This window comes from Zeus faber (assembly GCF_960531495.2).
Source record: "Zeus faber genome assembly, chromosome: 20".
In the NCBI taxonomy this organism is placed as follows: Eukaryota; Metazoa; Chordata; class Actinopteri; order Zeiformes; family Zeidae; genus Zeus; species Zeus faber.
Window position 1 is genome coordinate 6,604,416 of NC_137207.1, and position 15,356 is coordinate 6,619,771.

A 15,356-nucleotide genomic window follows, 5' to 3' on the forward strand; every position below is an offset into this window, starting at 1 on the left:
ACGGGGACTTAGTTGGGTCACGGAGGTTTTGGTGGAGCTCTCCGTCGTTTCGGTCGATCGCCGCGCCGCTGCACGTCCCCGCTCCTCCAAACAAAAACGAAACGAAATAACTGTGTTTTTTTTTATTGCAGATGCTTTTTTTTGTTTTGTTTGTTTTGTTTCTTAATTGAATGAGAGACAAAACAAACAAAAAAAAAAGCCCTGTGTGTAAAGGGAAGATTTTCTCAGTTCACCCTCCTACACACCTCCCCCCCCCCCCCCAAAAAAAAAGTCCATATTCCAAATCTGCATTCCAGTTGGAAAAGTATACAAAGCAACTTTCATGCACAGGTGTCCAACTCCCAGCTCTCACAAGAAACCCCTCAAATTGGCACTGGCACGGTTTGTGTCCTTGAACGGCAGATTTGTGTGTGTGTGTGTGTGTGTGTGTGTGTGTGTGTGTGTGTGTGTGTGTGCGTGTGTGTGCGTGTGTGTGTGTGTGAGTGTGGGTGCGTGGGTGTGAGTGGGTGTGTGTGCATGCATGCTCATGTTTGCTTGTATAACTGTGTGAATTTGAAAGAAACAAAGAGAGTGAGCGAGTTTAGTTCTTGAGTTTGTGTGTGTGTGTGTGTGTGTGTGTGTGTGTGTGTGTGTGTGTTGGACAGGTCCTTCCAGGTTCTCTTTCCTTCTCAGGTACGTTGTATCTAATCAACCAAACCTTGCCACTGTTCGCAGTGTTGAAACATTATTTTTAGTTTGTTTAGTCGACCCCCCCCTTCCCCTGCTCAATGGGCCCCGGGGCCTAAGCACACTGTGTGTTTAGCTCCAGTCTTCGATAAAGTCCAGGCTGAGTACACTCAAGTAATCAGGCAGACAAACAGAGGACTGACAAGTATGCTTTATTTGAGAGGAGAAAAAACAACAACTGGTTCCCCCTTTGACGAGATGTCTTCCATTTGATTATTATTCAAATTTTTTCGGTGTTGTGATTCAGTTTCTGCAGTCGGAACGTTGAGCTGGATGGACAGTCGTGTTTTTAGGGTTTCACAGACTCCAGTGTTTTGCCGTTTTGAATTCTTTTTATGATCCAACTCTCCCTTTTCCCCTTCCCTCATGGATTCCCACCGTCAAATCAAAATGATCAGTGATGATAAGACCACGTAGAGCCTTGGTGGAGTTACCGGGTTTACATCACTCCCGATATTTTTCCCATGTGGCGTTTCTTCTTGCATTACCAAAGAACTGATTTTAGCACCAAAAGCCATCAGTGACGGCACACGGAACCTGTAACTGAAAAGATAATCTACTGAGCTCAGAAACAAATTCCATATCACGACGGATGCCTTCTCTCTTTGAGTCAATATCTTTAATTCATAGTACTTTCTAAATGTACTTGTTCTGTATCTTGAGTTTACATCGGCAAACAACAAATCCAAGCATGCAGTCCCGTCGCTTGCTTTCCTCCTCCAACTTGTCCGACAGTAATTTAAGATTGAGGTGAGAAGGGGGTGTGCAGAAGGAGTCCATGGCCAGAAGGGCCCCACTGCATTCTTACGGGACTGTGTGTTGTCCCGCCGGCGTGGCTGCTGATCCGTCCCGTCCATCCCGAGCCGACGGCAAAACGCAGCGTCGCGCTGAGCCCTGTGACGTCGTGACCGGCAGATGCTTTGTCTCCGTATGAAAGGGTGGAAAAAAAAAAAAAAAAAAAAGTAGCCCTGAGTCATCATAAAAGAGGAGGCAGGTTGGGGAGCGGAGGAGAGGAGGACAAGAGAGGAGGGGATAGCGGGAGATTAGTCAGTTTTTCCATGAGACCAAGGCGGGCTGTCTGTCCGGAGGAGAGAAAAACAAGTCTGGATGTCACTCCGGTGCCACGGTGACGGCAACGTGGCACTTCGCTTCCAATGTGTTATCAACATCCGCATCTTAATCTGGATGGTGTGTGTGTGTGTGTGTGTGTGTGTGTGTGTGTGTGTGTGTGTGTGTGTGTGTGCGCGCGCGCGCGCGCGCGCGTGCCTAATGTTTTCTGCGGCGCAATGTGCCTCACGGCTCCAGATCTGATTCGGTGACATGGGTGAGGAAGAGGCAGGAGGCAGATACGAAGTATCTCTGAGGCACGTGGGTCGGCGAGGCCGTGGAGCGCTGCCGAGATAGGGACGGCGCACCGGGGGCGGGGCGCGTGATCCGCTGGTGGCCGTTCCTCTTGGTTGCGAAAGCCAAGTCCAGGGCTGAGAAATCATCCTCCCACTCAAAGCCTACAACCCAAAAGTCAAATAGACAATTAGTGAGGAGCAACTGCTAAGACAATGCTTAACACCCTGCTTGACAAACGTTGTTATATTGACTGTGGAAACCCTGCCCTGATCTTGTTACAAGGCCAGGTTGGAATTGCGTTAGCCGGTAAATGAACTAATTTGAAACTTTGCCATCATCCAAGGATGGATCTCGCAGGCCGTGGGGAAAGCTTCTGGGTGGCCATTTGGAAGGCGGGTTGATGCTCTGCAGACTCATGGTGGGACTCTCCTAGGATCGAGAACAGACAGGTCACGCTTTTGGTTAAGAGCGTTGAATGCACTCCGAAGTTGAGAAACCATCACAATGACACGTTGAACCTATAAGAGACAAACGCTTAACATTAACCGTCTTACTTCCATGCTGCTGCAGCCGGTGGTCTGTTGAAAACCCAGAGTGGTTTTACCTTACCTGATCAAACAGATAGACAGTGACCTCGTCGCCGAAGGACACGTACTTCCTCTTCCTGCGACCGCGAACGGGTTTCATGGCAGTTTTAAGTGTCTTTGTTTTGGTATTTTCCGTGGTCATGTCCTCACACTTTTTTAAATCACAGGATTCAACACTGTTTTCGGCTACGCGGTAACCAAGGATGCTGTCGGTCAGTTCGCAGTCCCTTGTGTAGTCCATGCTATGAAGTAGCACTGGTAGAGTGGTGCAGTCCCCATCGTACAGAATTACAGAAACCTGAGGCTCAGGCATTGCCAAAACTTGGGTCCGGGTTGCTCCATTTGTATCCCTTACAATCCAACCAATCAGGTCCTGGTTCTTAAGTGGTGTCCAGGTTGCCCCAGTCAACCATTCTAAGTCCAAGGTAGCCGCCAGCAATGTCAGAGAAGCAGCTGTTGGCTGGCAGATGGGGTTCGATACGTCAGGAAAAGAAAGGGTTTTTTTTGGGGTGGCGGTTAAGAACAGCGGTGGAGGCCCCCGGCTTTGCTCTTGGCGGCTGTTCCACTGCGACCGGGTCCCCCTTTGTCCCAAGAGAGGATGCCCGCGTGGTAAGAGGCGCTGTTCCCCGTCGGCCCGGCTCGCCTTGAGACTTGAGGAGATCCAGAACTGGAGCTTGTTGTTCCTGCGCAAAAGGTTTTTACGTGGGATTCAGTGGCATTCTACGGCAACGAACGTTTGGGGCCTATAGCCGAGAACCTGCACGGCTTTGAAACATAACTGAAGCATCTTACTGACAAGAGTGACTCAATGTGCTTCAAGATTTTAGTTCTTGAATGGAGTGACAGCAGGTAGTCTTATCTTGCGCTCACAGCAGAAGCGACGCGCAGCGACCAAGCGGCCTAAAGTCGCTCGTTTCGACGAAGGCGGCGACGGAGATCTCAGGGACTCGGCGGTGGGAGAAAGTTGAGCCAACTTAATGGCCGTGCCCCTCCGCTAATAAACCGCGGACGGGCCGGATTTTTCGGAGGTAGTTGGGTAAGGTTTATCACATGCACTGAAGTAAAAATGTGAAAGTTCAAGTTCAGAATCAGAATCAGAATTCATTCCACCAGGTACATCTACATATAGGTTCGAGGAATTTGTTAGATCTCTGGCGAACTTAAGTTCACGTGGCAACTTGTAGTTTGATTAAAAGCATTTTCCACGTAAAATATTACCTGATGTGATACAGCACAAATCACATGGTCAGAACACATGCAAATATTCTTTGAGAAGTTAATCTGCCAAGTATAACAACCTTAAATAAGGGGTTTTTTTTTTGACTGTACTGTAATAAATCTATTAGCAAACAACATATAAATAGATGAATGCAACTATGTGCACATAAATCTGTTTACGTTGTTATGGCGACTACTCAGCGCTGAGTTCGAACAGGAACGCCCACATGCGAGTTGGGCAGGAAAGGCAGCAACAGCTCCGTGGCCAGTGAGCGACCACAAGCCGATAAAATCGCTTCTGGTGTGAGCGCACAGCTACAGCGCAAGGCTTAATTTCATTGACACACTGTTCATTTGTTTTCTCATCCACGTTAAGGATTCACAAGCCCCACATTCAGGTGCCCAGCGAAGACAAGATATAGGAGACGTACATCTATTTTTGGCAATTGTGAACTACGTAGATGCCTCGCTCAATGGCACCGTGACAGTAGGGCACTTAGCTTTATCCAATCGGCTTTTTTTTTTTCTGGTTAATGAAAGGGACTCAAACCGGTGACCTTCTTGTGTCAAACCCACACATTGAAACCTTCTTGTGCGTTTTCTCTCTCAGGCATCTTAATGGGTCACTTCGGATCCATCAGCCACTGTACACAGAAAGGCTGCATTCTCCTTCAACAACAGGATGCAGTAAAACTGATTCGTCAGCTTTGTCCTCTGGACAACACACACACACACACACACACTCACACACACACACACGCACACACCCACACACACACACACACACACACACTCATGCATATACACACCACCCGATGCACACTGATACCCCTCGGAGCCTGCCAAGATACACACGGTCACGGTCACATCCACATGCAGGGGCATACAACTCACACACGCACCCACACACACACACCCACACACACACACACACACACACACACACACATTACTTTCTATTGGGCACTCAGTCTGTAGTCTGAATAAATATGGGAGTCCCTCCATGTCGGCGGATGCAAAGACGCAATAGGAAACTTTCCCCACTCTGTCGTATCCAAGCAACTGGTGATGGAGTGACTCAGGACAGGAAGACTGGAGCTGACTCACTCGCACTGTGACGTAAAGGATTTAAGCGGCCACACACACACACACACAGACACACACACACACAGACACACACACACACACACACACACACACACACACACACACACACACACACACACACACACACACACACACACACACACACGGGCATGCACATGGACATGCACAAGAGAGCACATAGAGACTTATGGTTACCGTTTTTATCCTTTAAACCATACACACACACACACACACACACACACACACACACACACACACACACACACACACACACACACACACACACACACACACACATCGGGTAGAGTAGGCTGAGAACTCCAATCCACCTCCTTTATCAACTGCATTTCCACTTCAATGTGATGTATGAGGGCTGGAGCAGGGGACCCTCCTTAAGCAAACCCTCCAGACCTCTCCATAACAGCTACGGGGGTCTACTGTCTGCCACCACTCCCACCCCTCAAAAAACTGTAAACAACATTTACAGAGCTTCTGTGTGCCTGCAGACTCATCCAAGCGCGCTGATCGGATTGATAGGAAAAAAACGACCTTACCTCTTTCTGACGCCACTGCGGCCACACCCCTTGTCGGACGACCAGTGTTTTTGAGGTCCGTCCCATGAAAGGACCAAGCAGGCTCCACCCCTGGAGTAGTCAACCTCTGAAAACAGAGAGAAGAGAGGGAGAGAGAGAGAGAGAGAGAGAGAGAGAGGAACATGACAGAGTGATATACACAGTCATGCCGCATCATGAGGCTCTGTCGATTTTTGTGTCGCAACGTTTCACATCCCTCCAGAGGTGGTGGTTGCATTAACAGCGTGACGATGAGTTAGAGATATGGAGAAATGGATGACGGGACATTACCCTGTGCCCCATTCATTCCATAGGCGGTTACTGCAGCTCGGGGGGCTCACAGCAGCAAAGATGCTGGAGTCACACTGAGAGAGAGGGAGAGCGAGAGGGAGGGAGGGAGGGAGGGAGAGAGAGAGAGGAAGAGACAGAGCGAGAGAGAGGGAGGGAGGGATGGAGAGAGAGAGAGAGAGCGAGAGAGAGAGAGAGAGAGAGAGAGGAAGATGAGAACAAATGTGAGGACAGAGAAAGGACAAAGAGATCACGTACACGTTCCCGGCAGGGAGGAGGGCGTCCAATCAATACCATATCTATGATAATAACACACTTTACTGAGAAGTTGCATACATATATGCAGTATACAGTGATAGTCATATAGATAGATAGGTCTTGATTATAGTTATAGCTTTAAACTCCTACATATGCGTCACAGCAGCTTGAGTGTTTTTGTATGCGTCTGAAAAGGTTGAGCAAGGTGAGCCTGCGTTTTCATTTTCATGGACGTCAGAGAGCTATGGAAAGTAAGTATAGCGACGCCTGGTGGTACTGACTGGGATAGCAGACTCCCGACAATTGACTTCTCGGGTCGATGGGCTGTCAATGAAAATATGAACAATACCAACGCTGTGCTTTGTAGATGATGACACAACTGATACTGCTATCACTATAGCAACGAGCGACATTACTGCTACTACAACTTCTAAAACCCCTATTACTACTACTAATAACAATAAAAACAACAACAATAATAATAACGATAATAAAATAATAAAATAAATAAATAAATAAATAAATAGTAATAATAAACATCATCATCATAATAATAACATTCATAATAGTAGACAATAATAGACAAGTATAAATAATAAAATAAACCATCCATCCGGCTCTTTAATTACATGGGTGTTATAGAGATATAGCGCCACGTGGTGGTTTTTAGTGGGATAGCAGACACCGGAGAATTAAAATCCAGTCCAACTACACGCTGGACTGGATTTCGAGGGGCTTTATTTGATGCTCTGCATTTTAATAACTTTAAATGACTTGTGGAATTAAATGTGCCATATTTAATTACTTATCAGGAGGTCATATCCATACTTTGTGGATAATGATGACACGGCAACTATTACTACCACTACTCCTGCTACTATGACAACTATTGTTACTACTGCTAATACTACTGCTCTACTACTACTACTAAGACGACTGCTACTATGAGTACTACAGCTGCTACTACTGCTGCCCAACTACTACTACAACTAAAACTACTATTTCTACTACTAAAGCGCTACTTTTACTACTATGACTACTACCAAGACGACTGCTATTACTTTTGCTGCTGCTACAGTACTACCGCTCTACTACTGCTCGACTACTACTACTACTACCACTGCTCTACTACTGCACTACTACTATTACCACTAATACTGCTCTACTACTAAAACTACTTCTACTACTGATACTACTCGTGCTGTACTACTACTACTACTACTACTAAGACGGCTGCTACTAAGACTGTTACTACTGCTACTTCCACTCCATCACTACTACCACCACTACTACTACTACCAGTACTACGACTACTATTCTACCACTACCACCAGCACTAATAATAATAATAATGATAACAATTACAGCGCTTATTGCAAGGGTGTTCTTGCTGACATGTGTCGTCCCCCTGACAACAAAATCACTGATGCTGGAGTTCTGTAAGCCACACCCAGGCAGCATCAGGATATTGTTCTCAGGAAGCGACCGCTTCACCATTCAGTCCATCTCTATGAAACCCACCAATCGGTGAAAAGCGGTCGGGATGACGGTAGAGGTAAGCGGTAAAAATAGAGGGGATGAGGGCGGCAGATGGTCCTTCCATCCAGAAAGGGAGGGGGCTGCGATCGGGTTTCTTGGATTGACTTAAATGTCGCCCATTTTCTCTTCCTCCTTCACTTTGTTGAATCGATACTCGTTTTTTCCGTTCCCCCTTCAATCAATACTCTCTCGCTCTCTCCCTCTGGCCCGCTCACATTCTCTCGTTCTTAATTATGCCCCTTCATTCCTTCCTTTGCCCCCCCGCATGCGCTGTCCTCCCTCTGCTCCGGAGGCACGATGTCTCCTGGCCATCACCCCGAGGCCCCGTCCAGGTCAGGCAGGGCACCGTTACTGCTTACAGTACAGCGCTCACTCGTCTCCTTTTCCACTGCCCTTAGCAGTACATAGGAGGGATACGATACGGCCGCAGACTGGAAGGCCGTCTCACTGTCAGAAAAAGGACATGAGTCTGTTACATTCTCTTTCGCAATGATGTATGTAACCCTCATCATATGTTCCTCATCGTCCGATATATCAACAAACCTCCACGTCCCCCGCCCACCTCCCCTCCGGCTCCGGACAAGATCTTGCATGTTTTTCCCAGGCGTGCTTGTAAATAACTTTCATTTTGCGAGATTGCTATTTTGACTCTGTCATGTCATTTCAACGATGCTTCATCCTCTCCCGAAATCCCACGACACCAGCCAAATGAGCCAGGCAGCCAATCGGAAGGTCCCGCTGACCCATCCGGCCGATGGGCTGGCCAACCAGGGTTCCGGCACTGCTACACGCACGCTCCACGTGCCCCTGCATTACGGATGACACCCCAGAGTCACGAATCAATCCCACAATGCACCGCAGCACTCAGGGATGCTTTACCTTGTGGAGGCTGTGGTGGGATGGGCCAATGACGGAACATAAGAGGGAGGGAAATGTGTGCGTATGTGTGTGTGTGTGTGTGTGTGTGTGTGTGTGGGTGTGTGTAGAGCAGGAGTGTTGACGTGGGGCCAGCTTTATTTTGCCAGTTAATTAACTTGGGACCCTTACAGCTACAAATGGCTAATTCGAATAAGTTGTAAGACACGGCCCACACCGAAAAAGCCGCCTCACTATCCTTTTACACCACGGGGGCAGAATCATCATATCCACCCGCTAGACAGCAAGTGACACCAAACAATCCGTGAGAGGAGGGTAATTGGAGATCACTGGGTTTAGCCTGAGCACGCAAAACACACACACACACACACACACACACACACACACACACACACACACACACACACAGTCGCCCGAGCGCTGCACCGCAACCCGGGGAGGGCCTGTTGTCTCACCAAGCTGCTCACCAGGCCAAGGCAGAGGGAGTGGAGTGGAGGTCCAGCAAAGCATTCTGGGTAATATTTTCAAAATGAAACACCCAAGTCAGACGCTGGTCCTGGCCTTTATTTGGACACGGCATGGTCCCCAATGTGCAGAGAGGAGGTGTGTGTGTGTGTGTGTGTGTGTGTGTGTGTGTGTGTGTGTGTGTGTGTGTGTGTGTGTGTGTGCGTGTGCGTGTGTGTGTGTGGGTGGGTGGGTCGGTGGTTTGTCAGGGATGAAACGACACACGGAAATAGCAACACCTTGAGTGGTAAATGTGTCACTGTCGTGTACAAATTCGCACCGTTCGGCGAAAAAACACCAGAGACCCAGAGCATCGCAGAACACACAGGGCATCAAATCCAGCCCCAATGCTAAAAGAATGACCATTTGAAGTGGCACAGTCGTAGTGTGGAAAGTTAAGCCTCGTGGAGCAACATGGCCGGTCTCCTGGTCCCCTGTCTGGTCAGCTGTTGGAGGGGGGAGGGGGATTAATGAGCCCCCGCTGACAGGAGTCCACCTGCTGGAGCCCGGATCCGAGAGCGCTGCCCCTTCTGAGCGAGCAAAAGCGGTGCCAATGGCGTCGCCTTATTGGGCAAAGAGAGTGTGTGTGTGTGTGTGTGTGTGTGTGTGTGTGTGTGTGTGTGTGTGTGTGTGTGTGTGTGTGCGTGCGTGTGTGTGTGTGTGTGTACATGCTTGAAAGCGGGAAAAGTCAGTGGGAACAGGGCAACGCGTGTAAGAGTACGTTCGAAAGAAAGTCCCCCCCAAAAAATGATCAAATCCATATGGGTGTGTGAACCTGCTACACTATCTTTATGGATTTCCCGGTGCTCCTTACAGGGAACACATTACAGTATACAGTAGCACCGTATAGAAGGAGTTATTTTACAAGCACGGAGTTGGGTTCACCGACATAAATATCCCGTCCCCCCCACCCGGACATTCTGACATTCTGAAGAACAAGACACCGAGAGGAGCGGGAAAAAAAACACGCATGTGCTGATCGGCACCCACGGAGAAACGACAGAAAGACTTAAGAATCGCACATCCATGTAAGGAGAAATGGAGTTGTCTTCTCACACACGCATGCACACGGAACAGCCTCATAGAGCCAAAAGTAACTCAGTAAAGGACGCCGTTCAGCATTTTAAATCATTCAGGCCAAATTTCATTCTGTCATTCAGTCCACTCCAACCCTAACCCTAAAAGAGAGAGGCGTTGTGTTGACACACTGAATTGATCCAAACCGATCCAATCCAATGCGACGCTGACGGTGCCTTCAAAAATAAATTAATAAATACAGGTATGAATGTAGCACGTCAGAAAAAATAATAATAATGACAAGATTTGACATTCAAGACGGGTTCCACCAGGATGTGGTGGATAGTGGTCATTCCTACACACTGTTCTGATTTTCTCTCAGGTGTCATTGCAGTGCGCCGCCACCAGGGGACGCGAGCAACACCTCTCGTGTTTCATGATTGATGTGTTTCTCAGGCTCAACAGGCGTGGGGAGCTAAGCCTTCTATGGGCATGCGTGGATGTCTAATTACATTTTGCTAAATGCTGTGTCACGGGCATTAAAATTAACGGCGGTCGGGCCATGCCAAGATAGTAGTGGCAACTGTATGACTGGATCAATCCCACTGTTTGAACACACAGGCATGTAGGGCGAGGCCAAATAGAATCTCTCTCTCTCTCTCTCTCTCTCTCTCTCTCCTTCATTCCATTTAGTTATCTCTCTAACTGACAAACACACACACACACACATACACAGTGGGTTTGGATGTCTGGAGCCACGCGTCCGTTTGTGCGTTTCGCCATTTAAACATTGGATTTTTTCCCGATGGGCTGCCTAAGACAGCAATTGCGTACAGCCTGTCCCGCAACCAAATCAGGGGAGCAGCTTAGTGGAGCAGAAAATGACATTTCAGCCATGACGTGGGTCTAACGCAGAATCGCCACACACACACACACACACACGCACGCACACACACACACACACACACGCACACACACACACACACACACACACACACACACACCCACACGTACAGAGAAAATATGCTGGCGGCGTCCGGTGGCTGATGGACGGCTGTTACCCCTGACCTGGACACACACACACACACGCACGCACACCCACACACACACACACACACACACACACACACACAGACACACACACACACACACACACACACACACACACACACACACATATAGGTCATCTGTCAACCTGTAGAAGTCAGAGGACTGGAGTTTAATCCCAAGTCGGTAGAACAGCCAAGATTTGATAAAACAGGTGCATTAATGCAGATAATCCCCACAGGCTCCCTGTTAGACAACACATATGTGTTGTCTAACAGGGAGCATATATTTGGGGATACGGCCGCCACCGAAGACTAACTGAAACCCAGGGGTGTATCAGGCTACCATACAGTACAGCAGAGGCAGAATGGGAACAAGTCTAGTCAAAACAAGCCTCACCCCCCCCCCCCTAAAATTTTTGAATTTCTTTTATTTTATACTTTATAAAGAACGGTGATGATGTGACATGGCCTTTGGTTTGGAAAAGTTTCAATCAGGGGCAGCAATCGGCCATCGGCTGCTCGGTTTGGAAGGTTACATCCCCCTGGCCAATAAATCCCTATTGGCCGCAACACATACCTCCGACTTCCCCCCAACACCACCCTCCACCGGTCTCTTCTTCCCGTTGGGGAGGGACAAGGGAGTCCCTCGCCCCACCCCCTGTTGCTGTAGGGACCACATCAGTTGCGTCCTGTTGCTATACAGGGGGCCCTGCTTCGGTCCCACAGTATTTTTTTGGGGGGCGATATTCAGCTCATAAGGGCTTTTGAGTGTAAGAGGAGAAGTTCTGATCTTTATTATAGATAGATTGATCTCAGTCTTAAAATCCACAGTCTTAACGTAATAAATACTAAGCTCAAGTCGTGGCCGACATAAGGCTTTCACCAAATATCTGTAAACATATTCGTAAAAAGATTTTAAGATCAGATAAGCTAACATTTAACTTGATGGGAAGAAGCCAAAAGGAGAGAATGATAGCGCCAGTTAAAATTTTCCATTAGGGCGAAAGCGGCCAAAGACGAGGCTGATAGATAAACAGATAGACAGCAACTAAAAACGCTCCTTTGAGTTTGTTGACAGATCCTCGGGGTCAGGGCCCCTATTGTGTGAAGAACAAGAGGGAAAGCTGGTCAACAATTATTTGGGGGGGCCCTCCTGGGGAACATTGTGCAACAGGTGCCTGAATGAGGTCACAGTAGCAGTGTGTGCGAGGGGGAGCTCTCCCGTGTGTGTGTGTGTGTGTGTGTGTGTGTGTGTGTGTGTGTGTGTGTGTGTGTGTGTGTGTGTGTGTGTCTGTGTGTGTGTCTGTGGTTCGGGAACTGTGTGCCCAGGAATGTGTGTGTCTGAGAGTGTGTGTAAATGAGTGTGCCCATGTGATGTCATGGGCGGGGAGCGGGTAGTGTGCCACGAGGGTCCCCCGGCACTAATTAAGGTGGGATTAACACATAGAGACAGGGATCATCCAATCTTCTAGCTCCATTAGGAGGATGGCGGGGGGAAAGTCGTGGTGAACTAAACACAGTAACTGAACAACATATGGACTATTATTATGATTCTTATGATAATGATTACTATTATTATTATTTGAATGTACAGAAATATACATCAAATTGTACTTGGCCCAATGAACAAATTCTGATTCTGTATATGTATGCGTGTACACCCATACATATACACCCGTATATGTACACACATGCCTTATATGTACATGAATTTACCCCATATAATACGCATTCAGGCTTGAATGATCGATGCCAAAACGGTGGCTAAACCGAATAGGATTAAACAGTTGGGGGAGGGGGGGGGGGCAGGGGGGTGTAGGAGGGGGAAGGCTCTCCCATGTATTGGAGTGTCTCTGGCATGCCTGCTCCACAGCTGGTCCGATGGAAATAGACAAGGGTGAAAATGAGCCCATGAAAAAAAACAAGAAGAGCGATCACTCAGAGGTGAATGCTTACGAGTAGACAGGGTGTCCCTCCGGCCCTCCACCCCCCAACTCTCACTCTCATTCTCCGTCTCCGTCTCCTTCTCCGTCTCCGTCTCACTCTCTGTCTCTGTCTCTGTCTCTGTCCCTGCCTGTCTCTGTCTCTGTCTCTGTCTCTGTCTCTGTCTCTCTCTCCGTCTCTGTCTCTGTCCCTGTCTGTCTCTGTCGCTGTCTCTCTCTATCTGGGGCCAAATGTTTAAACCATCATAGCAATGCTTAGAGTGATTATAAAGCATGCTGACTATATTAAAGATAATAACCTGTTGACATTATGATTGATGAGAGTGTGTGCTCTCCTGCTCAGATTGTTAGCTGGTATAACAGTGCACTTGCACCAATAGACATTCAATGTATTTTTAAGAGGTTGGTTTGTCAGCAACTAATTTTAATTTTAATTTTTTGAATAGCAGCAGCGATGGGTAAACTCAGTGGAGGCGAGTAAATAAAATGATTTCTTTTTACTTAATGTCATAATAGTATGTATATTATTATGACATTCATTAAATACACGCGAAGAATCGTTATAAGCATCCCATATGACATATTCATATCGCAATATCGATATACAGGTACTCCTCACTCAACGAACGAGTACCGTTCCTACAACCAGGTCGTTAAGCGAATTGGTCGATAAGCGAGGACCTGTGTTATTTCACGGTAAGGGGGCGTGGCCATTGTGACCGCTAGACTGTGGGAACGAGACTGAGAACGGTGATGAGATGAGATGTATACAGTGTATATAGTATATATTGTGTATATAGTGTATGAAGGGTGATGCTTGACGCTGAGATGCCGTGGTATTATATGCAACGTACAATTCAGACTGGTCAGAGAGCTGGTCATAAGTCCGAATGGTCATTAAACAGGTAGGTTGTTCAGTGAGAAGGACCTGTATCATATACAGTATATTATATAACATATCGCTTTTAAAGTGGAAATCCATGTTTGGTGGATTACGCTGCAAGTCCTACAATTCTGTTCGAAACTGCAATATTGATCTATATTTCAATATTTCTATGATCTAATACTTCAACCAGGATTATCCTCATCTTCACTCTAACGTGGTCAAATTCAGCTTTTCTGTCCAATTGTTGGGTTCTTGCCAGGAAAGGCTGACTCCGCCACCAACAAGGGAAACAACGTAAGGAAGGAGAGCATGAGTACGACGAAGACTTAGAATGCCTGTTCCTTTGAATAATGTCAGCCAAGAAAATTTTAACAAAATAATCTTACGGATTACCGCTTTAATTAAAAGTAAATTCAAGGTTTAGCCCTATCATAGCAGTTCAAGCCTGGATGTGTCACAGATTTACAATAAAAACAGCATTGTGATGTTGCCGCGTGTTGGATATGAATAACCATTCTGTTACACTGGCCAAATGGTTGTGAAGCTGTTAAAAATGTACTTCAGATTTTCAAAATAGCTGCCTGTGAGACAACAATTGAAGCGCCAATGAGACAACATTGAAAATGCCCGATTCTGAACAGCAATGAGATGACCTACCTGTGAAACCTACCTCTCTTGGCTTCCTTTCAAAGACCATGTTTCAGCATGTAGTTCCCACGTAATATCTCACAGATTTTATTCCATATCTCAGCGGCCGCTCTAACGACTGCTGAGCGGATATGAAAATACATTCTCCTCTCCAGCCACAAAACACGATACCATGATTAATCTGCTCAACAAGGCGACATCTTGTCCTCTAGCCTCCGCTGGTGACGGGGGGGTCAAGCCGCTGTTGTGTTTTGAAAAGACAGCAATTTGACCAAAAACGTCCCCACAATCTGTGATCTGAGCCACCCCCGCCCATACCTAAATGGTCTCTCTCCCTCGCTCCCTCTCTCTTTGCTAGCCTTTCTTTACCACCATGGTCCCTTTCCTCTCTATGCAGTGCGCCTCCTCCTCCATCACACAGGAAGTCTGGCCTTCCTGAAAACAAGTTTTGAAGCGTGGAAAAGGGCCATGGCAAGGGGGTCACGGAGGATGTTTTTGTCATGCACCAAGCCCTGCTCTGTCCCTCCACCGCCCCCCCCACCCCCCCACCCCCCCAGCTGTGGTCCATCCTGAGGAAGGCCGGTTCCCGTCCGCACGGCTCCCATCCGGGGGACCCGAAGGTGCCGCCTGGCAGAAACCCAGATCATCCAGTCAGCGGCCCGTCAATGAAACACTCGTCCAATGCCGTTGGATGTCACGCAGTAGAAGGCCTCCTGAAAGTCAGCCGCATGACGATCCAAAATCCAAATGAAGAAACGGGCAGCGTGTTTGAATCGCCGTCCCTTTGCCAAGTA

The 15,356-nt window shown here is 47.6% G+C and overlaps 1 protein-coding gene across 2 annotated transcripts; it reads right to left on the reverse strand.

The window, feature by feature from the left end:
- Positions 1–1,645: 1,645 nt before the first annotated feature.
- Positions 1,646–14,829, reverse strand: LOC307245427 (uncharacterized protein). 2 transcript variants are annotated; one of them, XM_080020996.1, is made up of 5 exons: positions 14,585–14,829; positions 5,846–5,919; positions 5,537–5,642; positions 2,680–3,340; positions 1,646–2,499 (listed from the first exon to the last, which is right to left on the reverse strand). In XM_080020996.1, exons 2-5 carry the CDS (start codon positions 5,859–5,861, stop codon positions 2,386–2,388), a joined length of 897 nt encoding a protein of 298 aa, XP_079877122.1. In that variant the 5' UTR covers positions 5,862–5,919; positions 14,585–14,829; the 3' UTR covers positions 1,646–2,385. The 2 variants fall into 2 exon arrangements, with proteins under 2 accessions (XP_079877122.1, XP_079877123.1); XM_080020997.1 differs by lacking the exon at positions 14,585–14,829 and adding an exon at positions 6,251–6,279.
- Positions 14,830–15,356: the final 527 nt, after the last annotated feature.